This window comes from Ciconia boyciana, chromosome 7, assembly GCF_034638445.1.
Source record: "Ciconia boyciana chromosome 7, ASM3463844v1, whole genome shotgun sequence".
Classification (NCBI taxonomy): Eukaryota; Metazoa; Chordata; class Aves; order Ciconiiformes; family Ciconiidae; genus Ciconia; species Ciconia boyciana.
This window is the reverse complement of record NC_132940.1, coordinates 49,203,626-49,230,974: the sequence shown is the minus strand read 5'-3', so window position 1 is coordinate 49,230,974 and position 27,349 is coordinate 49,203,626. Positions and strand designations below refer to the sequence as shown.

General features: G+C 42.0%; 1 protein-coding gene across 4 annotated transcripts in view; it reads left to right on the top strand.

The window, feature by feature from the left end:
* The window catches only part of PID1 (phosphotyrosine interaction domain containing 1), a 130,551-nt gene that overhangs the window by 12,832 nt on the left and 90,370 nt on the right, over nt 1–27,349 (top strand). For 3 of the 4 annotated variants that reach the window (XM_072868291.1, XM_072868288.1, XM_072868289.1), the window contains exon 2: nt 22,990–23,136. In XM_072868291.1, coding sequence (XP_072724392.1) covers nt 22,990–23,136 — 147 coding nt within the window. Of the gene's footprint in view, nt 1–21,393; nt 21,415–22,989; nt 23,137–27,349 lie in introns of those variants that run through there. The other variant, XM_072868290.1, reaches the window with a different exon arrangement.

Below are 27,349 nucleotides of genomic sequence, written 5' to 3'. Positions count from 1 at the left end.
GGTTCCTCCCCTCTGAGGCGAAAAGGGAGCGTGGGTCCCTCGCAGGAGGGTCGGTGTGGGGCCGTGGCGGCTGCCCCGGCAGCCAGCTCAGAGCATCGCTGGCTGTTGGCCCCGGGGCCCTGCGGTGCCCGCAGCCGCCTCCTGGCACAGCGTGCAGCCTGCTGCCCGGCTTCGAAGCTTCAGCAAATATTTTCAGTTTTCAGCTGAAAACTATATTTCTCATTTGTGAATCCAGTCTGTTTCTGAGGCCTTTTCTTATTTTCATATTTTCTTGTGAAAACTTTAATATATTTGCCTCTTCAAAGGGTTTAAAATGCCTGCTCTGCTTTTTTCTTTTTTTTTTTTTCATAATTTCTCAGGAACAAAAAAGTGGTTCTTACCCAGCAGCCGTCATTACAGAGCTGAAGTTAGAGAGCAGTCTGCTGCATCCTGGGGAAAAAACATTGTTCCCAACATTTTCTTAATCTCAAATCCATATGTGGGACAATAGGAAAGTGCTGTCATATTCTTCTCTATTACCCCAAAATCTATCTGGTAATATTTTTATTTATTTTTTTGTATTAAACAGCTTTCTAGGAGGTTTTTCAGTCTGGTCTCCTTACTGAGTTTTACAACTTGGTATACACCTGCATAAAATCAGACTGAAACATTTGCTTTAAAAATGACCTAGCCCTTACAGTGCCGTATGTGACTTCCCATACAGATAGTAAAGCGACGTTGTGAGTTTGAGGAGTTGGATAATGTAGTCAGTCATTGTTAATCATTGCAACTGTGCTCCAGAGCGGTCAATGCAGAGTGGCTATGGCTGTGTAATATAGTTTCCAGAAAAATTACAGTCTTTGTAGCATCCCAGTTAGAAGGTGTCAACACACAGCAGTACAACTTTATTTAAGATACAGCTTTATTAAAGCCCTCTTATTAGGGCTCTCAGGCTAAAGGAGCAGGTAAAGGCTCCCTTTGCAATGCCACCTTGTATCCGACCAGCAGGATCGGCTGGCCAGGGCGGGAGCAGGGATGTCAGGACCACTCCAGGGGACTCGATTATGTTGCAATGGGAACAAACTGACACAGCACAACTCGCCCATCTATTATTCTTCCCTGGGTGTGGAGGAATTGACTTTCAACCATATCATCACCTCCTTAATGTAATTAGTTTTTCCTCCTGAAAGGATTGCAGTGCTAGTAATGCCAAGGTGATGTTCTGCACTAGATCCTCTATGCTGTGCAGTGACATTTCCCTGGTGAACAGAGGGTGTGATGCCGTCTACACCAGAAGAACGCCCCTTGCTTGGCCTGGATGATTCACAATACTTGGCAGTTATTGTCGCTGTCTTTGGCCCTTCTAATCCTTCCTGCATACGGGCACAAACAGGGTATAGAGATGCTAAAGTTCAGATCTCCAGTAGAGCAGGGAGTTGGGCTGGTAATGCACGTCATTGTAGAGAACTGGGCTGTAATCTTGTGCTTTGTAAAATTCTCACGTATGCGGTGGTTTGTATCGGTCCAGCCTTTGAACAAGGCTTTGGAAGAGAGTTTGGAGGCAGGCGCCTGCCTGAGACTTCTGTGTTACTCAGTGCCTCCAGTTGCTTGCCTGCCTTGAAGGGTCTGACCAGGAGTGAACGGGCTCCATAGTGAGAGTTTGTGCTGTAAACGCTGTGCAGTGATTTATTGCCAGGGCTGGTTATCCCACGTGGCGGTTTACTGCACCCTGCATACAGATCCAAGGTTTGCTCTAGGAAATATTCAATGCTATTCTGCTTTGTACACCTAGAGGTCAAAAGATAATGTGGTTTTCTAGCTAATCATCATCTCTTGCAAACTAATGGTAAGTAAAACAAAGCAAAAATAAAGTGTGTGGAGCCTGGCCAGCTCTTAGTAACGTCTGAACCAACTAGTCCAATGCTGTGTTATTTCTCTGACTTAATTTTGCTGAACTTTTGTGGGATTTTGAAGTTTTACCCTGTGTAGCTTATCTTAACTTTCACTGTGTGGTGGTTGTTTTTTGTGGGTGTTTTTTTTTTCCCAAGCCAGTGGGTCAATATAAATAATTATTTTAAACAGTGGATGTGAGATGGCTTTAAAAAAATGATGGGAGTTGCTACCAGCATTTACATTACAGATACTCCACCGGAAGTTAATAGTGAAGGGTCTAATGGCAGGATGCTCACTTACAGGGATCATATTTACAAAGATCTGGAATTTATCTCTATTCCTGGGCAATCTTTGGTGCTGGAGGGATGTGTCCTTCTCCTTCGGGTCTGGCACAGGATCAGCAGGGCACTTTGGATGGTGGGCAGGCTGCCCACTTCCCTGCTGTGCGAGTGAGCATTTCCTTGTTTTCCTCTCTTGGCTGTCTTGCCCTTTCCTCTCCTCCCATAGCAGCCAGACCTTGGATGCTGTGTGTCCATCTGCTGAGTTACTGGATGGACAAGGGCTGGGTCCTCACTGGAGGAGCTGAAGAGTTACAATGGGGAGCAAGATGATTTCAGTTTCGAATGTGTGTGTTTTGATTAATATCTTGTTAACCCTGTGTTAACGCCTAACGCCATGTGGTTACTAGTACAAATATTTATTCTTGGTATGTAGCTACAGATATGTGGTAGGATTAATGCTGAATTTTTAGTACTTAATACTCAGTTTAAGTAAAATCAGTTTGTCAGATTGCTTCCTTTTGTGTGTGTGTGGTTTTTTTTTTAATTGGCAAAAGAGTCTGCACAAACAGGGTTCAGATGGCCAGAGCCTCCAGAATCTCATTATCTTAATTGAAAAATGTCAGCCTTTGACATTAATAAATGATTTAGCTAGTACATGATTTAGTCACTGGGGAGAAATGGAATCGACTGTTACAACCATCCTTCACTCCTAGATGATAATGATAAGCTACAGCCCACAGCTCTTAAGAATTAATAGCTCTGGGCTTAGGACATTATTTTTGTATATTAGAACATCTCAATTCCATTATATTTGGTAACGTTTTACTCTGGAATACCTTCACTTAGAAAAAAACCCGGAAGGTACACAACGGACATCCTCCTGTATCCTCTAATGTCGCTCTTCAACTTTTTATAGTCTGCACATGTGCTGCCAGTGCTCTGCCTCTGCTTTTTTAAAAATCATACTGTTTTGTTTCTGTTGACCATTCTTCACTTACCGGAGGAAATAAGTTGTTTAGACAATGTGTGGGGATTAGCTGTGTATTGAACTACCACAGTAAACAAGTAATTACTTCTCATCAAAATGTACATTGTGCTCTGTGCATGGATTTTATGTAGTCTTCTGGAAAAGAAAATATTTTTCTGTCTAAAAAGCATTTCCTACCCAGTGACTAGCTGTAAAAGAAACAGCTTGAAAATATTTCCTGGCCGAAGAAAAGGATCGGTACATACTTTTAGTTTGCCATTGTGGTTAACATCACTATGTGTTTTTCTAGCTCTTCCTCAGTTTTTCTCAGTTTTATGTACCTAGTGTTAATAGACATAGGTGCAGAAATAATGGTCTGTCTAAGCCAATCCGTATGATCTTTTCTGTTGGTAACACCAATGCTGCAATTTTGCAGAGGATAATCTGAGGATTCAGGCTTGGCTTTGCTCCTGTTTGAAATCACTGTTAAAATACTGATGACTTTGCTGCTGGATCAGAGGCCTGAGAGTTGTGCCCTGGGTTTTTTCCTTTTTTTTTTTTTTTTTTTTAAAGAACTAGATCAATGGGCAAAATATAGCATTAGTGTATTGAAGGAGATAAGCGGGTGAGGTCAGTGTGCCTGCTGGAGCACCGTGCGTAGGGTGTGCACCACACACAGTTGTGCAAGTCCAAGCTGGAGTTTGCCATGAGACGTGTTTTGGAGCACAGCCAGCGACAGACGGGTTTTGATGACCAGCTTTTGCCTTTAGAAACAAAAGTGTAGTGTTTATTTCGGCTGCTAAACCAGGTTACTGAACAACTGTTAGCAGTACTAGGCAACACGCAGCTGCTGGTTTGCAGAGTTTAGAAGATGTTTTTTATGCCGTCACCAGTCAGCAAAGGGAAGTTGGGGTTGGCAATACTGATGTTTCCAGAAAAGGAGAAATCAAAGGTGGCAAACATGTATGTCCTCAGGACTTCTGCTCAGCCTCCCCATTAATGCAGGGTTTTTGCCGTTGTCTTCTGGCTTTGCCAGTTGTATTTCTCCATGGACCAGCATAGGGGCTTTTGAGACTTTGCAGGCAGTGTTTCGCTGGCATTGCTCCCTCTTAGCAAGCTGCTCTGCACACACCCTGAGCTACCTGTAACTCAGCGGGATGAAATTATTCCAAATTGTGAGTACCCTTTTCCCTCGGACTTTTCCAGTCTGACTTGGTTGTTTTCACTCCTGCCCGCTCCCGGCCATTGCTCAGCAAAGCTGTGTGGTTTGTATTTCCTAACTGGGTGCTTCCTGGGCGGCTCTGCAGCGTGGCCATCTTCTCGGGTGTCCTGACACTAAGGTTTCAGTGTCATTTTGCTGTTGTATCATATGGCGAATGACTGCTTAACTTGTCTGATTTTCTTGCTGATTCCCGGCAGAGCTGTTTGCCTTCTTCTAAATCCTGTGTCACTTTAGCCTGACCCTCATAGTCTGGGATTTCTGTAGTACCTCATTTTCTATAGACATGTGATTATGTGTGATTTTCTGCCTTAAATTGTTGTTGTTGCTTTTTTTAAGTTGGCTTTTATCTGTTACTGTCGCAGACATCCAAAACTCTGATTCTGAGATGCTCAGAAAACCTGGAGGCAAATGAGAAGATTCCTTAATTTATGCATCCCTTGCACTCTTTCAGCCGTGATGGTTTCCGTACTAACAGATGTGTCATAACTTTGGGAGATCAGGGGTGAAAGCAAGAACTGTTAGGGATGGTGACCTCTGTGGTACCAAAAGCCAGGCTAGACAACCCCAGTGGTTCTTTGGTAGCTGTGGTCTTTGGCAAAAATAGGTTTGAAATGTTTTTGAAGGCTGGGTACAGAATGAGACCCATAAATAGATCCTGTAAACTTGCTCTCCTGAGTTGCAGAACATCCCTCAGTAGGTCAGACCTAAAGGCTGCCAGCTATTCATGCTGTATATATTCATATGCGAGTGTACTGCAGTGAAATTATCACAAAACTGGAACTAAAGCAAGCTGTAAATGGAAAAGCTGTGCCAATCGAAATAATAAAAAGAGGGGGCATGCCCCTAATAAATGCTGTAGCGTAATTGCTATAACAGTGTGCACGTATTTACAACAACAAAGGTCTTGTTTCTGCAAAACTTCAGCCATACGCATATTTTTACCTACTGTAAGCAGCCACCAGTGCCCACAGGCCTGTGCACTGCATGGTAAGTAAGGGTCTGATTTCTTGCAGGACTGAGGCCTTGCTAAGTCTTCAATGTTTCAATGCACATGTATCTTTTCCGGAATTGAAAACATCTTTTATTCCTTGGGCTGAGCTGGCAGCCGGCACAGAAGGCAGTCTGCTTTATGTTTATCAATCCAGGGAGAAGTCCGGCTCTTGCAAGCGTATTTCTCATCTGCCAAGAGCATCAATAGAAAGTTTAACTATCTTCCACTCTCTTTTTTTTTAATTACTTAAATATGGCCATTCAGGGAGGTATTTAATTCTTTAAATATGGCGAGGAAGGCATTAGTGAATTAAGGGTAGAGGGTTTAACCCCGTGCTTTCTGAAGCTTTGCTGTTGGCCGGTGGCTGGATGCTGTGTGACGATGCGTGGTCTGTCCTGGGAGGTGCTGTGGGAGCATCCCCTCTGCTGCGGACCAGCCCCGGCCAGGGAATCCTGTCCTACCGTGCACCCTGTGCCCCTTGGTGCGGGGGATGCTGCCTGTGTGCCGGAGCCTTTTTGGGGCACCTGCAGAGGTTTTACCTGTGGACTGTGTTTTTTGGGGAAACCCTGCTTTAAACTGTTGCTCTGTGCTGCCATCTATGCAGAGTGTATTCAGAGAGCATAAGCAGCCTGGTCCCGATGTGTTCGTTAAGCTATTCCATTCATTTTAATTAGTCTAATTTAAGCTGTGGTGTATGTGTGTAAAAATGGGCCTTGATAATTTCGGGGCTTGGCTGAAACCCCGTGATCCAGCGCTGTAAATAAACCCCTGGCAGTGCGTGAATGCCAAAGGGCTTTAGAAGGGTCTTTTCAGATGATTCTTGTGCCCGTGTGTGGAGAAACAGGAATGTGTAAAAGGTTTCCCTTGTAGCTGAGGAAATTTTAAAAGTCTGTAATGGCATATTTAACCATCAGAGTTTCTTAATTATTATAGTTCTAGCAAGCAAATTTCTTCCATAAATTGTGGTAGCCCATTTCGCTAACTGAACGCCAGGTTTATTACTATATGAACTTGATAACTAGTTTGTAATCTGTGCATAGGCATTTCATCCTGGTGGTTTTTTCACAGAGAATAATTTGCCTTTTATTTGTTGAGGGTGGTTTTTTTTTTTGGTGAAAACAGAAGTCCCATTCATGATGGGCACAGCAAATGTAGTAAAACACTATCATAGCTGGGATTTGTTGTACGCTATGGATTTATGTCAAGAATGTTAATGATTTGTTTATGAATAAGTGAGCCTGTAGTATTGTGAAACAGTATCTGGCAGGGCTGCTGAATGGACATTTTGAGAGCAGAGGATTCTTGAACTGAATAAGCGGTAGATATTTGTGTGTCTCAAAGTAGTCATAAGTAGGCTTATGGATTTTAAACAGAAGTGTTTATTTAATGCATTATCATCATCTACAGCACTCATCTGGCATATGTGTGGGCCACTCGATAACAAGCAAAGAGGTTGTTAAGTAATTTTTAAGGGCAGTTAATCTCCTTCTAGTGGGCTTTATTTTAAAAATAAGGTTTCCCTCCAGAAAGCAACACGAAGCCTTAAGCAGAGCAGTGTGATGTTTGCAGGGTTGGTGTGGATCAGGAAGGTACTCTGGATTTGCAGTGTCACACTTGGGTGTAGCACTTAGTTTAGCACAGCCACCACTTGAGGTTCCTAATGGAATTATCATTTGGCTGCCAATATGTTGTATGTTCCCAAATACTCACCTTCCTAATGAGACCTTGGGAAGAGTTTACCACTTTCTGCTGATGCTTGTTTTCTTGGAAGGATACCTACTGATGGGTAGGAGAGGTGGTTCATTCTCGTCTTATGTGAGTCCAAAGACTGGTATCTCCTGTGTGTTGGGGAGTACTTGTGAGGAGTGAAGCACAGTCCCTCAAAGAATAATGTGGGAACCTCATCCCAGGTAACGATTCCTTGCTTTGCCTTTTATAATTTGCATGGGTCCAGGTGTGGGATCTAACCACTGGGATATCAAATCAACTGACCAACAACTGATGTCCAGCAGCACAAAGTGAGAGCTCTGTCACTGTTTTGGACTCAAATCCTTAATCAAACTAATGTGTGAATTTTTGTGCTATGTAAATATCATACAGTTTCAAGAAAATGATTGCAATATTTATCCTCTCTCCAACCATCCTTCCTGTAATGAGTTTTATAGCTGGTTAAATGGGTGCAAATGCTTAACGTGAAGCAAAGGTTGTCACTCAAGTGGGATTCATGCATTTTAAAATGTAGCTAAGCCTCTTGAAAAACTGCAGGTAGAAGGTGACGTGTTTATTGCTGTAGCAGGAGGCTTTGCTGTGTGACTTCATGCACCGTGGGCAGCTGAGCCCAAAACTGAGGGACTTCAGTGCTGGATTTGGGAAGTGTCGTGGCAGTTGGTGTGCATCCAGGCTTCTGTGTGGAGCGTGACTAAACTCTGCCCGATAAATTATGGCATGTCTTGAAATAGTGCCTTGTACTTTTTAATGGGCTGGGCTATCAGCTCTGCATCAGTGGATGGTTAAAATGAAGCAAGAATTGCTTTAACATTAAAACTGTGCCTGGAGGACTTCTCTGAGAAATTGCTTATGATTATTAAGTGAATATAATATGGTAAGACAACCTTGCTTCTTTGCTGTGCTTTTTTTCATACAGAGTGCAGTTTTGAAAGTTGAAACATGTACAGATGGAAAGTAATGTTCAAATGGGAATGGCTTTGGAAGCCATGCAGTGTTCTCTCCCTTTGAACGTGGATAGGGAAGAGAGGTAAGGCACAATTTATTGAGATGCAACTTTTATAGAAGAATTGGATTTCCTCTAAATACGGTTTGATTGTGTGCCAAATGGAAAAGAGGCTGAAGCCAGAGCACTTCATGTGCCGAACTGGAGAAGAATCTCTTCCAAACCGAATGGGCTGGGGAAAAATGAGCCTTGTATTGCTTGTTCCTTCTCCTGTGTATGCATACGTACAGCTAAATAAATGGAAAGATAGCTACCCTTTGTGACAATGATGATGATGAAGCAGCCGCGGGGAGCAGTCGGGCTAGCTACAATCTAACCTACTATGGGCCAGCAACACCCCGGGAGCGTTTTACACAACCTAGGGCAGGTGGCATGGGTTGCTGTAGGTAGCTCTGCCAAGTTACCACTGAGATTTACCCCTGTGCCCTGTGCGTGTTATTTCTTCAATGGTGTGTTTGTTGCTTACCCTGTTTTCAGAATTGTCTCCTGTTTCTTTCCTAGAATCGTCTCGTCTGAGATGGTATTTCAGCAAATAAATAGCCCACAAGCTGCATGTTACTCCCATTCTTCAATACAGCAGCACGCATTCAGGGAGGAAGGCAAGGAGGAAAACTGTACTGGAGCTGATGAACTAATTTGTTCGCTAGATAGATGCTTGCGCCCTTCTCCCACTCAGATACATACCGCACCATTAAACACTATTAAATATTGGCAGCTTCACAGTAAACTGCATTTGTGATTTGTCTACTGTGTAAGCAGAAAAGGCAATCCCAAATCTGCTTCAGGAACGACTTTACTCTGCTGGGTTGGGAATATCAGTGATAGCCACCAGAGTCTGTTAATTTCGGGCTATAGTGGTGATAAAACATGAAAGTGGAAGTGCTCATGTTGTAGGGCAGGAGTTGGAACTAATCACTTTTTACAGATGCTACAGGGAAAATAGATTATAACTGCAGCCCTGTTTCATGTGCTGGTTGAAGCTGGTTCCCTTTTAATCTTTATACTAGTGATGGAGCACTGCATGAAATATCATGATTTTCAAATGATTTCTAACTTTTATTTCTACAAATTAATTCTTTTTAAAAATTGGTGTTTAAGCAGATGCACTTGTCATATAGCTTTTTCATTGTGCGACAGTCAAAACCCACGGTCGTCCTTTATGCATAACTAACTACTGCATATACTTGCCCAGCTTGAACAGCAGAAAATGTTGCTAGTTTGTGTTCCTGTTTCTGCAGGGAGATGCTGTAGCTCTGATTTTCTCTGTTGTGCTTGTTGTGGTGTGGATGACACTGAGATGCACATGATACCCGACCAGTGCTTAAAGACGGGGAAAAAGCAAAACTTGGAGCACTTCAATTATGGTGGTTGCTGGACCTCACGCAGGAGGGAACAGGCTTTGTGGAACGATCAAAGGTCTCCTGCACTCATCAGCTGCTCAGAATGGAGCAGACAGATGTTTATCTAGCGGATTGCGTTGTAAAACTGTAGAATTGGCTTGTGCAAATAGCTGTGCATGCAAAACTTGACTGATGTTATTTCAGAGACTTTTCTAATGTCATCTGAAAAATCTGTTCCAGGCAGAGAACCTGGGATCCAAAATTGCATAAATATCAAACAAGGATACCTTCTGTTCCTAAAGCCATCTAAGACTCAAAGTAGTGTAGTTGGATTTAAGGTTGGTATGTCGGAGGGGAACTGGCGGTGATTAATTGACGTGGAGTTAAAGTTCCCTCTCAAAATCTGTGACTTCACTTAACAGCTTGCCCAGACTTTCCACTTTTGAGGTTATCTGTTTCAAGCTTTGCTTCTGGACTGAAATGACATGCTTTTTTATTTTTTTTTAAAAAGAAAATATTTTAGTTGCGGTGGTCTCCCAAGTAACTTACCAACAGTACAAACATTTTTACAGGCTTTTCTTTAAATAATGGTAATGCTTGGAAAGCAAGAAAACAGCCCTCTGTCATCTAGCTCAGAATCAACCCTTAGGAAGTGAAATGTTCCTTGTGAGCGTTTGGTGCTGACCGCCCTCAGACTTCCCAAATGGAGACCTAGAGGCAAAACCTTATTTTGTGCCCATGTGGAACGTTTTGTGCTGAATGTTCTTGACTAGCATGTAAGCAGAGAAGTTTTGCAGTGGGCAATCTTGAGAATCTCAGCAGCTGTAATGAAAACTCTGATGGAAGTGAGTGGTGATGAGGCAGAAGTTTGCGTTGCTGTTGTGTTGTTCCCTGTATGCCGTATAGCTTCATCGATAGAAGCTCTCCATTGCGGTTCCCTTCTGATGATGGTGCTCCATCAGAGTAGTTGGCCTTGGTGATCCTAGCTCATGGGTTGGTGTTTAATTGCTTTCTAAATGATCTTTGCTTTCCAAAGGTAAGAAACTGGAATAAACTCTGTGAGCTAGACAGTTACTTTTCCTAGAAGTATTTATGGAAGAGGCCAGGAAACTTGACAGATTCCCTTGAAAAGTCTTCTGTGGATTCTTCTTCCATTGCAGAATTGGGGCTGACCCATACAGAAGCGGCACTGGAGATTCATATTGAATCCCCGTGTGAGCGCATCCATCTGCCTCATATTTGCAGTCTACCTGGTTACTGACATATCAGTAAATGTTCAGAATCAGGCTCTTTTTTTTTTCCCCTCTTTTTTCTTTTGGCCAGATTACTGTCATTGACATCACTTAGTTTGGCTTGGAGATTTTTTGAAAGAACGGTATGGCCATTATACATGCAAATAGCTTAGATAAGCACAGTTGAGAAGCCATCAGTAGGGCTGCAGCATGAAGAATTTAAAGTATAAAAAAAAAAGAATGGTAAGATTCATAACCCTTGTGCTTAGTGGTCAGAATGCAAATAACAAAAGCTGTAAATCTGGGCAGAGAGACATGCTATAAAAAGCATTATTGCAAGATTAAGCTGTAGAAGACACATTTTTGCATGGTAATCTACTGGATTTATTTTGACAGTTATTTATTTGTGGTGGTGGTGGTTGTGAAAGTGGAATTTTTAGCAGTCTTGGTATAATTAGAAGACTGAATTTGTAAAGCTGCTCAAACATTTTGCATCACAGTTGTGTAGTTTTTTTCAGCCAAATACATGCCTTTTTTGATTAAAAGAAATATTTGTCTTGAAACTTTTTTTCCCCAGAGGAATGACTAATTGGTATTCACAAGATTCAATACTTTAATATTTTATCAGAGGCCCCTAAATTCTTTCACTCCCTTCTCTTTCAGGATAAATAATTTAGATTTCAGATACATCAAGTTTGATAAAAGCCACCTTGTTAACATCTCGTGTAGAATTACAGCTTTATGTGCTTTGAGGGATGCTGGTATAACTACGTCAGTAATGCTTCTAAGTTAAATTGAATGGGGCAAAGGAAGAAAACAGTGGGGAAATGCTGGGCAGGCAGTTCATTTATTTTAATTTTGTTGGTTCTTTCACATCTGTTTAACTAGCTGCCCAACATAGGTACACTGGAGACCGTAAATGTCATGAGTATTCAGAATACTTCCATCGTGTTGTATTACAGGAATATATATTAGATCTGCTTCCAGGGAAGCTCAGGGCTTTAACAGCCCAGGCCCTTTTCCCTGGATGTTGATGTTCTATATTATTTCATTTCCCTTAAGCCTGAAACATGTTAAAAATTGTTTGCAATAATTGACAGGGTTTGCACCAAGAAACATTTAATAAAAAAAAAACAACCAAACCCACCTCTTTTACATTCCTGTTTCTTCTGCAACTTAATTTCTTGAAGTTGAGCCAAAACTTGCAGATTCAAAATTGATTGGCTTTTTTCAATGCAAAATTATTTAAGTTGTAAAGTGGCTGAGAACGGATGGTGTTTAAGGTGGTCAGCAATCAATAGAGGGGGGAAGAAAGTTGAGGCTGTACTGGGAATAAGGATGTTCCTCTTTGTTGCTCTGCAGGATTGTTTATTCTGCAGCTGTTTTCTGTGTGTAAAACTTGCAAGTCATTGCTGTGTTGAACAAAGTTTGGAGCAGATTGGGCAAAAGCGAGAGTATAATTACTGAAAACAGAGTAAGTAGCCTTCACGATGTAAAGAGGTTGAATGACAGTCCTTGTTACAGGCCTGAAGTCTTCCAATTCTGCTGGTCTTGCTGGAAGGGAACGTTGCATAGTTTTGAGCTCTTCTGTTTTCTTTAGTTAAACAATTTAATATTTCCATCATTCAATGATCTTCGTTTCATTGGCGATGTTGAATTATAAGACTGAAATAGCAATTTAGTTACTACTCTAAAAAGTAGTAATAATTCTTCTTGTACGTGCATGTAGTAGCACATGTAAAGCAGCAGTAAAGATGGGGACTAGTTCTGTTCCTGTTGAACTTCAGAGTTGTTTTGCCACAGATTTCTGTAGAAGCAGGGATTTTTTTTTCATGGCATATGGGATTCCTAAAGACTGGGATTTGGTTATGAATGAGCACGTGTTTCGAGAATGGAATTACTTGAGTTTGTTTAATCAATTGTGGATTCCTCCAGAGTGACGCTGCAGCGCCTGTGTGAGGAGTTAGCTCTTTTTAATTGGTCCCATATGTACTGACAGATAGTATATTAACCATGCCTTTGGGGGATAAGGGCATCTGGTTGAATCTCATGGTGCATATTTTATTTCTTTTCTGGAGGGATTTGCCTTTTTTTTTTTTACCCCCCTTTTTGTTCTAAGAACCGTAGATATGTATATGTGTGTATAATCACTAGCATTTTGAAGCTTAATACTCAGCTGAGGGATTAGTTAGGCTTCTGCAAAATTATCTGAACTTTGCTGACAAGTAAAGAAGAAACTGAGGTTTTACAGAGAAGCTGGAGTTTGAGTATCTCTGGGTTTGGGTGCTTAAATTGTGAGAACTTGGAAGCTTAATCTCCCTTCTCGTCAAGTGCTAAGGACTTGTCCTCTAAAAATCAGAAAAATGGAAACATCAGAAAAGATTAATTACTTTTGAAAAACCTTGAAAACACATGCAGATTCAACCTTTATATCTGGAGGACATGGATATGAGAGGGCTGTCCTGTCTGTGGGTGCCATAGGTTAGTGCCAGCAAAGGGGAGCACCGTCCTCAGCTACTTTACTTGACTCATTCTGAACTGGAAAAAGCACAGTAATTTTGCATCTGGCTGTTTTGGCTCAGCTTAACTGGTAAAGTAGTTGCAGGAGAAACAGGAATGTAAATGAGTTGGTTTGATTTTCTTTTGTAAAGGTTTCTTGGTGCAAATTCTGTCAATTATCCAATTCTAAAGCTTTGCTGAATTAATGAGACACTTTGTAGAAAGGTATTTTTGATTGCTTTCTGTAGACTCCCTTATTCCTGATGTAGGCTCTCTGGTGTGCTGCTCTTATTCATGGCTTTAAGAAGTGGGAAGACCTACCATGTGAAGTCCCGCTAGGGATAGAGGTTATGCATTTGCACTGCAGTGGGACCCGAATTTTGTCTACATGCTGCATCATCTGCTTAAAGGTTTGTATAGCCATAAATCCTGGCAGAGTTCCCCCATGATGAATAATTTGCTGGTGGAGGCACAAAAGGAGTAATATTGCAGGAGATGAAATGCCTGTGAGTGTAGTTGGGGCTGGGGAAGTCTCCTTGGGAAGGTGCATGTGATGGGACAGCAGTGCTGGCCAGGCATGGTTCCCTTGGGGATGCTCTGGAGCAAGTACTGATGGTGCTCATGGGGATGTGTGGAGAGAGGGAAGGCTAAAGCCACCAGGCTTCTTTCTTTGCCCTCTGCAAGGCTTGCGTGGATGTACCCTGATGGAGGCTTTCCGAAAAGGCTGACTTGCTGAAGCAGCAGGTCTGCTCACTTGGAGATGGCTTGTGTCCATGGGAAGTAGGAGGACCCCCTCTGAGAGATCCTCAAGAATGCCAGGCTTCAATAGTGGGGGTGTTTAAGACCTGGAAAAGGCAGTGCTGTAAATTAGCATCAAAGAAATTAATGATAAAATGGACAGCTTTAGAGAAAGGAATGGATTCTCATTTATCTTGTAGCTGTAAATACAAGAATTCATTAGACTTATCCCGAAAGTTCATTTGGTTTATATTTAAGCGACACATAAGCATTTTTGGCAAGAATTTGTACCCTTTGTTTCTGCATAGTATTGGACACAATGTTACCTCTAGCAAATAATCAGGGCAAATTCCCTGTTTGTAGCAGGCATCTATGTCATCCAGTCCATATCCCTGTCTCAGTGAACAAGACTTAGAAAGGCAAGAGGGAGGTCACTGAACTACATAATTGCTTAACAAGTTATTGATTTATTGCAAAAAATGAAGGAGAAGAGTGAGAGAGTGAAATGCTGGTTTTGAAAGGGCTGTGTTGGGAATGCAGTGGCTATCTGGCAGGTATTGTATGAGATGGGCTTGCTCTGCCAGGCACAAAGTGAGGAGAAAGAACTTTTTAAAGCATCCTCTGACACAGAAATTATTGGAAAGCCTCCAAGAGCAAATTGAAAAAGCAACAGCCGCCTTCATGCTGCAGGATTCCATTGTTTTAATATTGGGCCAACTATACCAAATAATACATCTACTGGAAACTCATGTTAGGGGAAAAATATGTTGGAAGGCAGCTAAGAGGTCAGCTCAAAATCAAAGTGAATGAACTTGACATATCTATGCTGCTGCGTGTCCTATTTTGTTCTATCTCTTCTTGTCAGCTCCTATTTCCACTCTTCCCCCCCCCCCCCCTTTTTTTTTTTTTAAACCATTTGTCTTGTCTTGGGATTGTGTTCTGGCTGACATTTGTCCTGCAAAATGCTGGGGCTGATAAACTGATAAATACCTGTGCTTGCTCAGAGAAATTCTGGCATACTGATACTTTTGAAATTGTAATCTAGTTTAAAATTCCAGGCTTGCACACAGACATGGTGCTTTTGGGGAGGTGCTGCTGCTCTGGTGATGAGATGATGAACGGCAGACAACGGGGATGACTTTATTTTCCTTCAGTGCTGTGTAATGGAGCTGTGCTTCTGAGGCTGGTTTTGTTTGCTGGACTTCTGAATATCGTTTGAAGACCAACATCATCAGGGATGGGATGGATGAAAAAGGCAGAGTTGTTACTGCAAGTGTAAATGTTATTCACAATGACTGCATTTAATAAAATACACAACACAGCTATCTGTTTATTGGGTTTGGGTGGCATGAGAGCTAGTTCAGTTGTGACAAAGTTATTAAAATTTGAGAGTTAACAGTGATTTCTGGGGCCAAAAGTTTGGGAAGCAGTTATTTATGAGAGTACCTTAGTTGATACATTAGTGAAAGTCATTATGCTTTATTTCTATTGATGCTAAAAAAAAAAATGTTGTTCTGGTATAAAATATACGCCATGAACACCAGGCATTGGAAACTGCAACTCATTTCAAAATATGTTTAACAGTCATCAGTAAATAATAAACTGTAAAAGCCCAAATCCAGACAGACATATTTAGATGTTCATCTTCCATTCACATGCCTAATTTCCACTGAAATAATGGACTGGGAATTTAGGTACTGTAATGTAGAGACTGATCAAAGAACTTTTTATTGTAGTACTATGACTTCTTTTACCTCCTCCACGGATGTTTTAGGAAGGTCTTATTTTATTTTCATGATTCTAAGTGTTCTGGAATATTGACTCCATCCTACTCTGATGTGGATCTCTATAGTGGGACTTCAGGTTTTGAGCAATTACATCTAAACTGGGAACTTAGTCTCTGAATATCCTATATATTCAGATTTCCTTAGGTCGGGGGGTTTAGTTTGGCCGAGTGTAGAGAGATGTTAGAGGATCAGTCATGAAATTCTCATCTGGCTCTGAAGTTCCCTGCAGTTTGGAGAGTGTTTGTATCTGGGATTGTGTTTTGTTTGGGCAGCGATCCTGCTGATTGGAATCACATAAGCTTGGCAACAGAACGGAGGCATCCAGCCAGAGCAAACTCAAAGTACACAGGGTCTGAGAACAAAACGTTTCACATGAATTAAATTGTGAGGAAACAGAAATTCTTTAAACTTGTAAGAAAACAAGGCAATGCGAGCATCGTCACACAGGCAGCTGTGTGATCAGGGCTATCGATAGGGAGTGCAAGTTTTATTTATGAAATCTTGATAGCTGTGTGTTTTTAAGAGATATGTCTTATCGCTTCAGGAAGAAGAATATTCCCCAAGAAACTGGTATTAGAGTGAGATGGAATAATTCTCAGTGCTTGCATGCAAAGATCCGGTAGCATCTTTGCTGAAAGGCTTTTTGACACTCAACTGATTTTGGTTTCCTCTGTACCATACACTGCAGCTGGGATTGCCATCCTAAAAAGGTTCCCTGTGTCCTCATCCTGCTTTTCTATCTGCAGTCCTGCGTCCCCCTTCCCTTCATCTATCCATTTTTTCTGTATATTATAGGATTTTCCATCAGAGCTTTACTCTTGACTCCCTTGTTACATTCAGTAATAGCAGGAGAGGTCCAGGAGGGTCTCTGTGCCTGGTGGCAGGGAGCTTGCAGCACGCTGCTTGCAGCACGCCTGGTGCTGCCTCTCCCAGTGCTTTCCTTTCCCCAGTCTCATGCCTTGCTTGCTTTGATGCCGTCTTCTGGTTGGTGTCCTGTCATACAGATTTCAGCTTACCTGGATAAACGCAGATTACTCTTTTCTGTGCCAAAATGCTCCCTGCTGCCCCTGTCTCTCCTCTATGCTATCTGGCAGGGGGGTGGTATGAGCAGGGGGATGTGAGGAGGGAAAGTGGTGGCAGGCACTGGTTCAGCTTCTAATGCGCAACCACGCAGGGTGGCGTTGGGCACGTGGAGGGGTGGCAAAGGTCTTTGTTTCCCCCCCCTCTTCCTTTTTTCCCCCTCTTCCTTTTTCCCCCCCCTCTTCCTTTTTCCCCCCCCTCTTCCTTTTTCCCCCCCTGACATGATGTCTCCCAGATGTTTTTCCCCCAGATCCTTGGGGGTGCCATGCCCTCAGTGTGGGCATGCTGAGTCATGCTGTGGGCCTGCCCAAGCTCCTCTACTTCCAAAATATGTCACAGGGTGCCTGCAGGCAAGTCCATCATCCCCTCATGCCCGTTGCTGTTTCTTTGCGATTGAGAGATGTACGTTCAGGCATAGTTACCTGCTTTTTTCACCCAAGTAGCATCTGTTACCTGAAAGAGATTGAGTGGATTTAGTTTGATAGGCTGGCAAAATACAGCTCTCAACATGCTAGATGAGATAGGCTTTTAATAACCAGATTTCTGGAGCTGGATTGGTTTCAAGAAGATTATTTGGGCCGGATCTGCTTGAGTATAAAGAGTCGTGACATGATCTCGGATTTGTGCATGCCAGTCAGTTTTGTGTTAGAACAGGCTGCTGATGGGATGATTTCTGACTTTGATAAGTGCTTCCATCCCCTCTGTAGAGGTTTTTATTGTAGTGTTCAGTACAATTTTTATATGAACTGCTAGTAAAGGATAAATAAATACAGCACAGTAAAGTTTAATATGGGGGAGGGGAAATTATTTAAACTGTATTAGCAATATTTGTTTAACAAGAAATGGATCAGATGTGACATTTATCTGTACTGGATAGCATTTGCTTTAAACAAAACAAAGCCTTGAAATGGATCAGTTTTCATATGAACAGTATCAGAATTCTTTTATTGCTGAAAAGCTAGAGACTTGGGGTGGGGTGGTCCTTGGCTCACAGCTGTGCTCGTGTCACTGATGGTGTAACCATATCGCTACAGGACTACTGTGTTGTCATCTCCTCTGACCATGAGTGAGAGATGAGTCTTGTATCTACAGACTGGATACGTTGGTAGTCACATTCCACTGGGAATAGGCAAAAAGGGACATTTGGACTTTCTAAAATTCTCTTGCAGTTCATTGCACTTGGTTGTGTCTTTCCCCTCCTAGGCTGCTGTGTCTTGCTGGGGGATGCTCTTGAAAAGTTTTGGTTTCATTCCAGAACTAAATGGATTTCAAAGGTAGAGGAAGAACTTGCACTGCAGTAGTAAATTATAGAGGTCATTTTTGTATTTCCCAGGGACTGATCTTTTGCCGATGCTCTAACGTGGTTTTCATCTGGGAATTCCTTTGTAGGTGCTGTAGAAGAATGAGTTGCCCAGAGGATTGCTTCTCATTCTGGCGAACCCCTCTCTCAGAGGCTTTGAACTTTTAGAATAACTCTTTTTCACAAGTTAACATCCTGTCATTTTGGGGTTTGCACTCAGTGTGTGTCTTTGGCAAAATTTGGCCAAATACAGGTCATCTGAAACGTGATGCCAGTTTATGGAGTTGTGTGTTGGTTGTAATGCTGATGTTAAGAGTTAACGGGGGCTGAGGGCTAAGGTGCTGAAGACTTTCTTACTTACCTTCACCATGTCGCAACGCAATTAGCCTGTAAACTGTGTTCACTTTCCTCGTTCCCTGTTCCTGGATTACAGATTACAATGAATTACAGTCCCCTCTTTCTTGGCGCTTATTTTTATATTCACAACCAATATATAACCCTTTCTTAGATTTATTGAATTTGAGTCTTTGTTTTATTTCCATCCTGAAAATGAAAAGATCCACTAGCCTGGGCTTGGCTGCTGAGTACTCAATATTGTGAATAGCAGTGACTGTTTAGTTAAGACCTGAAGATTGAGCTGTGCAGAAGTGTTAAGCATTATTATTACAAATGGTCAGTGCATACTTTTCTCCTCCAAGGTACATTTAATTGTATAGAGTCACAATTGTTTTCTCCAGGACGTTTGGCCCAAGTTGTGGAAGTGACTGTATTTTTGCTGACAAACTAAACCAAAACCCAAATGCTGTTAATTTTTAGTTTTAACAGCAACAGAAATTGGTTTGACTAAATACATAGCACCTAAAATTTGCAAATTGAATGTTGTGAAATAGTTAATCTAGAGCTAATGTGTGACTGTTGAGCTGATAACAAAATATATGTTGAAAACAATTTAGAAGTTCTTGATTTTTATGTTCAGTTAACCTGTAGCTAAGAGGGTTAGTGATGACAGGGCCTTCATTGAAATAGGGAGCACTTTGAAGGTCACCAAGGAGGCGAGTATATATTGCACCTCTGTAGTGACAGTCTTGGCTTGCTATGGGCTTGGGCTACCAGTTATGCACTTTTCAGTTTTCTTCTATAGAGGGAAAGGATGCCATTAAGACTGGTAAACTTAGCAAAAGAAAATGATGGAACTTGAATCCTTGAATAAGCAAAACCACGGTTTTGTATTAAGATAATTTTCCAATGCTATTAGGGGCTTTACTTAAATTTTATTCTGAATGATTTCATGTTCAGCAAATAGGAAAATACAATGCTAATTACAGCTCGGATCCTTTCTTTGGCAATTAAGGTATTTTGTTTGCTCAAGGAATTTTAAATCTTGCTGCAAATTTCTTACTGTTATGTTGCTCCTTGCATTTCTTTCAAATGTAAAGTCTGTATCAGTAGCACCATCTAAATGGATAAAGGATGAATGATGTGCAGTTTTGAGCTGCTGTTATAGTCATGCCAGTTAATAATATCTTCTTTTGATGATTTTCAGTGTAAGAGCTATCAAATGAACCTAGTGGTTCTGGCACATGAAATGTGAATGGTGTAATGTTCCCTGAACCTTTATTCACTGGATTGCCAAAGTCATGCTTTTCAAGAACTTTGTGAACTTAAAGCGCTTTAAAGAAATATTCTGGGTTCACAGCAGTGGAGAGCTAATGCCTTTTCTCAAAAAATACATTGGCTACTGTTATAAGTCAGCATTTGCCAACAGTTTCCGCAGGAGATGCCAGTTTGGAGTGGAAACTAAGAAATGGGTTTAGCGAAGCACTTTATCCTGTTCTTGGCTTAAAGCACATGAATAATCCCATTGACTACCCACGTGTGCTTTACTGGGACTGTTCACATAGCGAAAGTTAGGCATGTGTTTAAATAACTTGCTTATTTGGGGGCTCACTGCGTGATGTCCTCTGGCAAAGACTTGATTTTCTTATGGCAGCCATCATATGACCTGTGTGCAGGGAGCGCAGCATTGTCTGTGCGAGCCATGCAGTCTAAAGAAAAAGGCTATTTCTGTGTCCACCCCCAATCCATCCTGCACTTCTCTGGCAACTAATTATCTGTTTGCTGCCAATTGTGCTCTAGTGTTTTTGGCACCTGACCACTCCAACTTGTTGCTCATACAAGTATCGAATTGCCTTTGTAAGGCAGAGAGTAGTCTCTTCCTTGTTTAAGACTGTATATGTGGTTGTTAAAACATGAAAAGAAGTAGATCATTGTCATAGCGTTCCTCATTTTGGTCAAATTGTGTGCTCTCTGTCAGTAGCCCCACTGAAGTTGATAGAGATGCTAGCAGAGGAGAACAACCATTTTGGAGGTCCAAGCTCAGTACTCAGAGGGGCTAAATGGAGTTTTTTCATCTATTGCGTATCTAGTGGAAGCACCATTCTTTATTTGTGAACCTCTGAAAACAGATCATCTATGGAAACGGAGCTCTTTCAGCACACAGGGAGGGTGAAGTTAAACGCTAGGATAGGATCTTCAACCTGATATTTCACAACCATTATCTCTGGTTTGATCCAAAATTGGCCCACCAGCAAAACCGTACAACTTCAGGTTAAATGTAAAAATACATTTAGGTAAGTTTTCCACCTCTGCCTTCCTCTTTCATCCGCTGCAAATGCAAGGCAGCAGAGGACCCTGGAGACAGCATTTCCCTGTGCTTGAAAAGGGGCCAGTTACAGGGGGGAATTGCCATGACCTGTGCACGGCAGGTCTCCAGCACCCTCTCCCTTCTGCATATTTTCTCCTCCAGAAATACAACCTCTGCAGTAAGTTAGCAGACCTAGAGCCTATGTGTAAAAGCAAGTCAAGCTAATAGAACTACAGTTGTAGTAGACAGCAATTAGTTAATGGGACCAGCAAGCCCAGCGCTGCGGTTGGTAATCATCGGTGCTCCTTGAAACTTGGGATCTCAAACTTTGAGCTTGCTTTACACTCGTCATGGCTGATTATCTGTTGTTTAGCCTTGGCTAACAACTTCAGCAGAGAAGCCTAGGAAACTCCACACAAAGGCTGTTAATCGTAACTGAGAGGTAAAGTGAAATAGGTTTTCTCAGTGAGTTTAGAATCGTGGCTGGCAAAGAGCTCTGTTATCTTCAGAAACATGTATCAAAGAATATTCTTTAATGTATAGTCATCTTAAATGGAGTACTCTTTTGCTGGAGCTGTGTTTGGGAGAGTGAATGGGATAATGTGTAATATGAGCCAGATGAAAAATGATATGAGTAGATTTCTTCACTGGGATGGAAACTTGAATGCTTGCACAAACAGCGCAGAGGCCCTGAAGTATTGCTGTAACAGGCTGTAACTTCATGCGTGAGGTAGGAAAACAAGTACTGTTTTCACAGACTGTTAGTGTTTATGCCTTGAATATGCTTATGAGAGGTGCTCTAAGGTGCTCACATTTAAGGTGCTCTAGATCAGTATCATAACAATTATTAGACCTAAACACTGATGAGCTAAGGATTAAACTGTTTTAGAAGTGTATTAACAGGCTTTCAGTTCTCTAATGATAAAGTACTTATGAATTAGGTAGGAAGTGTATTTCCAAGAAATTCTCATGCATTTTCAATGGAATACTCGAATCCACAAAAATCCATATGAAAACAGTAGAGTATGTAAACAGTTGATTCATCCCCTGAGTATAAATAAAATGTTTAATAGGCACTTTCCTCACCTAAAGCACAGGACTGAAAAGCAAGGACCTCAGTTGATTTTCTAGCTCTGATAGAGACTTCTTGTACAGTTCTGGGAAATCACTTAGCATCTCTCTTTCTGCAAGCCAGACCCTATAATGTTTGTCTGCCTTGCAGAGGTGAAGGGGAGTCTGAGGAAATGGGTGACTGCAAAACCAGTTAAGAATCTCCCATCAAAAGTCAGAAGAAAAGGTTTGGTTTTGATAAAAGTAATCTGGAGTCATTGCACATGTGACTAATAACTGCTGATTTATAACAGTCAAGTTATAAAGCTTTAATAAATGCATATTTCTTTAGACAGTGCTGCAATATGTTACTAGCTGGGATTACTACATTGATTTGCTTCAGATCTGCACATTTTTCCCCCTTAGATACATAGTAGCAAGCAAAAATGTTCAGTTTCTCAAATGAAGGTCAGGTCAAAGAAACACCTAAATGTTGAAAAATTTCTAACTCCCCTGATTCCACAAAATTGATTTGGAAATCTTTCAAGGATTGGCTTTCTTCAGTCTAAGCAATTGCTGAGAAACTTTTCATTCAGTGGCATTACTGTCCACTTGGATAGTTCTTCACCCAAGCCTGGGGAGTGATTTCTTGTCTGTTATGGCAAGTGACAAGTTTTGAATGACATCTATTGGTTAGTACCAGTAGTGGCATTTACATTGGAGACTAGAGGAACTATTGCTTACAAAGGAAGAGAATTTAAAATTCACATGCTAAAGGCAAACCAATGAGGCATTCAGCTCAGTGGGAATGGTAACATCTACAAAGGTCAATGGGATGAGATTTAAGTACAGAGGAAAAAACACAAGAATGGATGAATCCATAGTTGTTTGAATGGTCTTTGATCCCCTGTTCTTCCCCCTGTGTGGTCATTAGTAGAGGAACTGGGTCTATGAACAGTTTTATAATAGGCCTGGGAGTGATCAGAGGTTGAATTTAGACCCTTTTTGGGACATACGTAGATTCTAATGAATCGTCTCATTTTGTGTGTGTATATCTTTTTAAATTAAAAACTGTCTCCACATCGCTAATAGTAATAATGGATGTTCACTGTCTTAAGTTATAAAACTTGTTAACTCTCCCCATGGAAACTTCCAAGGCACTGAACAGCAAGTGAAACACGCAGACATGTCCAACTATTAACTCTCATTTTTCTGCACTAGAACTGGAGATAATTGCTTTTCTTTCTCTGTTTAGCACTTTCAGACCATGTTAAAGACTAAGTTGAATGTCCTAACTCTTCGGAAAGAGCCTCTCCCGACAGTGATCTTCCATGAACCAGAAGCTATTGAGCTGTGCACCACAACTCCCCTCATGAAGACCCGGACTCATGCTGGATGCAAGGTACTCAGGGAATATAAACTTAAGGAACGAGACCACTGTGGAGGTGTCCCATGTATGTGTGAGGACTCTAAAGAGCCCAAAGTAACCAACATGGTCGTTGTTGTTCTGGAAACCCTATTAACTGCTACTATTATTATAAAGTTTGTAAATCAAAAAAAGTCATTGGGTGTTTCTGACCAGAAATTTTGGGCTTCAGGAAAAAAAGGTTTGGGTTGTGTGGCACAATGCAAATTGTGGAGAATTTCTAACAGCCTGCAATGAACATTGCTTGTTGTAAACACCGCTGTTGTTTCTGTCAGTGCTAGTGCTGAGATGAGAGATGAAGGGCCAAATGCTGTGTATTTGCATTTAGCAATCTGTATGAACAGAAGTATATACCTACCGAAAGAGGATTGCAGCTTAAAACTCGAGGTTAGTTTGGGTTTCTTTTGTGGTGGGTGTTTTTTTGTTTATTTGTTTTTTAAGAGAGAAAAAAAAGAAGGGACAGGGAGGAGACTTAGATCTTGATTTGGTTAAGCAACAAGATGAATTTGCCCAGTTACATCAAAGCACAGCTTCTGAAAAAGCTCCTCTTCTTTAAAGTTTGATGGCTTAAGAGCTTCGAGTGTGTTCTTCTGTGGTAAGAAACCATATAAAAATAGCAAACAAATCTGCTCTGTTTGCATATTCTGTTGGAGCCGTTTTCCTTGGTCGCAGAGCTTGCCTAGCCTTGCAGAGCCATGAGCAGCCTTGCAGACTGAGCTGGGTACCAGTTTGGCCTCTGCTGCTAGGCGGGACATGGCAGCCAAGTCCCCTTCACCCAGCCCGGCTGTCAGTTGTAGGGAGCATCCACCCACCCTCGAGGGTCTTGGTGAAAATGGAGAGAACTGGGCTTCAGCCTCCACTGCTCTGTGAAGTGTCAGCTCTAGAAGAGCCGTTGCCTGATGCTACATGTACTGGATAAGGTCCAAAGTGCAATTAAATGTCCTAACCCCCTCCCCTGCCAGTGGGTATACACACGTGTGTGCGCACACTCTTCCTTGGAGGTCTGATGTGAGTGAGATGGGGTTGGAAGAAATTGCTTCCTGGTGCATTCCCCTGCTTCACTTGGCATACTGTGCGGATGGCACGGGCTGTGGGCATGCTGTGAAGGGCTTTGCTTGGGCACCTCCGGGTCTGCCACTTCCTCAGCAAAGTTTCTTCTTGGGAAGTGTCATTTTTGTTTGACTTTTTGCCTCTCATAATAGCCAAGAAACAAGACTGCTGCTGGGTGTTGAAGCAGTGCTGTCCTGTGCTGACGTAGAGGAATGCAGGGCAAGTGACCCTAATATGCTTTGTACGGTAGCTCGTAGCATTTGCTCTTCTGCAGTGATGTCTTTTGTCCTCTATGTTGACATGTAATGAATTTTTAGAGAATATTAGCTATCATAAAAATAGTTCACAAAGTATCCGGCTTTCACCCCTGGTGAGAGAGAGTTCAGACATAATAATGCTTTCTGAAATCAGTTTATCTCTGTGAATGTGTGTAGAATTTAAATGAACCTTTTTACTTAACCTAGAGTTCTTCAATTGGAAAAGATGGATTGCAGAGAGATGTTGAACCTCTCAGTGAAGAGAATCTCATTCTGTATTTAGAGATCTCTTTTATTTATTCATTTATTTTTCCTGCAATATACATAGTAGTGGTGACTAGGGAACATCTGCTGCCACAGTGCTTCCCTTTTTCTGCTTGCACTGTTTCTCCTTCTTCCCTTCCCCCTGTAGTTAGTTCACCTCCTGCCAGTGTTGGAGTCTTATAGTGGTGTTTTTAAGGTGGTGGCCAGCCCCTCTTCAGATGATTCAGCAGTTGTGATTTCCAGTACCCCCCTTGGGAAGATGATTCCACATACATGTTGTTCCTATGGCTAAGAAATCCTCTCCAGTCATTAACTGACAGGCTCTGATTTAACCCAGTCTCTCTAGTCACAATCTCTTTCTTTTTCCCCTCTCTCTTTTTGTGACTAAATGTATTCTTCTCTTACGGGGCTTGTATCCTCCAGCTGTTTACAGGTAATTAGCCTTCCTCTCCTCTTTCCCCTCTGATTATTAGTTTCTTGCCGAGTGATACGATAATAGTGTTGCCATAACAAAGCCAGTATTTTTATAATATGAGTGTTTGCTCTGTGGGGTCTGATCTATCACTATTATTCCAGGTGTAAGGGGGGAGATGCTGTGGTGTCGCTGGTAGCACCGAGCCTCTCCGGTTCTGAGATGTGGGCTTTTCAGGCAAGAGCACAGCATCCAGTTTTTACTTTCTTTCATGAGTCACACTCTTTTGATCCTTAATCGTTTTATTCCTCTTGACTGAAATCCCTCCAATTTTTCTATGTAATCCCATTAATGAGATAGCATCATTCTTCTGACAGAGGCTCCAGACATCTAATTTTATTGCACAGTTTTAACATAAGCCTCAGCTGGCACCATCTTGTTATGGGAACTTGACACATGCAATTGCTTTGCTTTTCAGAGGTCTGGGCATTGGTTTTCTTACGTGATTGCTCTTTTCCTTGTCCTTTCATCTCAAGACAGGCTTCTCTTTTCTCTTTGATTTGGCGTTAGCTGCTGAATCCTGAAGAAACAAAACTTTTCTGCTGAGATCCAATCTCATTCTGTAATTGAATGGGATGGTTTTAAGAATAGAGGAGAAATGTCTTGCTTGAAGTAATCTAGGGGGAACCCCCCCAAAATCTGGGAAGTTAAATAATTGAACAAATTCGGAGAGCTTCTCTTTCCTGCCCAATTCCAGATCTGATGCAACTTTGTTGCCATCATGTTTCCTAAAATATATTTTTTACTTACAGCAGAAGGCTTAAGACTCGTTCCTCTTGTTACTGCACGTCTCCACACCTGCCTGCTTGGGCTGGCTGTACTGTCGCCGTTCCCACCCTTCTAGAGTCGTGGATGTGATTTCACCAAACAGGAGAAATAGATAGTAGTTGCATTGATTTGCAGCACAGAGCTTTAGGCACACATGTTTCGGAGTTTGTGGTGCTGGTTGCTCAGTGAGTCGGGTTGATTCGGAGGCTGTAGTTCCCAAAAAGCATCTTCTTGCCCCCCCCCCTTCCCCTCCTTTCCCTACTGGTCCTGTTTGTAAATGGGGAGCGACAGCCCTGCACCCTGGGGTTGGACTGTTGCAGCCCCACTCAGCAGACAGCCTAAAACAGAGCAGGATTTCTGGGTACAATAAAGCACTCGTAACTCTGTTTTTTTCCTGGGGGGGGGGGGGGGTCGTTTGCTTTCATTTGAGCCATAGTGTACATTAGGTGAGAGGCAGGTCTCTGGCCGCAGAGGAACCACAGCTTCCCGTCCTTCTCTAGCTGAGACTGCTGGGGCAGGGCAGTGGGATGCAGTGCCCAGAGGGTTGTCATCTCTCTGGCAGCTGTGGTTGAGCACCCACGTGTGTCCTGCCTCTTCCCTGTGACGGACATGGCGTTTGTGAATGCTGAAGCACCAAGTGTTAAGGTCAGCTTGGAAGAATGAAAAAACCCAACTGGCTTATTGGATAACTGTAAATGGCAAGTCTCAGCTTAAGCTAAACCACCCTGTGCTGGGGAAGGACAAAAAAGAGTGAGAATAAGTCTTTTTGTTCTTCCTAGCTGGACCACACTTTCAATCACAGGTTTCTAATTTGCTTTTATTTAAATAGGGCATGTTTCTGTATACAGGCATGAGTGTGATTTAGATGTATACAAAAATGTGTCCATCCTTGTTCAGATCCTAAGGATTTTGATTAGACTGTGGCTGTCCTGCTTGTAGGTCTTTCATGTCAAATGTTGTACACTCCTGTGTTTCAGCTCGAAACCTCCTCTTCCCTTATCACCACACTAAGTACCACCAGATGGAAACTGAAAATCTGGAGTATCTCCAGAAAACAAGTTGCTCTCTACTCAGAAACGCATGCTTTCGCTGTGCCTTTTAACAGATTTTGTTTAAGTTCTGTGTGTTTTATTCTTCCTTAATGTCCTAATCGGCTTACACTGATTCTAATGTTTCTTGATTTCTGTCCCTTTGAGCTATGGTGGTGGCATGAAGGGAACTGCCTAAATGACTGACTCTCTTCTGCTGTAGCTTTTCCAGGCACTGCTGCAGTAATGCAAAAGGACAGAGGTTAAAAATGCTGCCTGTGATTTCTGAAGTGGTGTTGTAGGTTTAACTTTTTTTTTTCCTTTCTATTGGAAGCCTCTTCAAAGTGAAG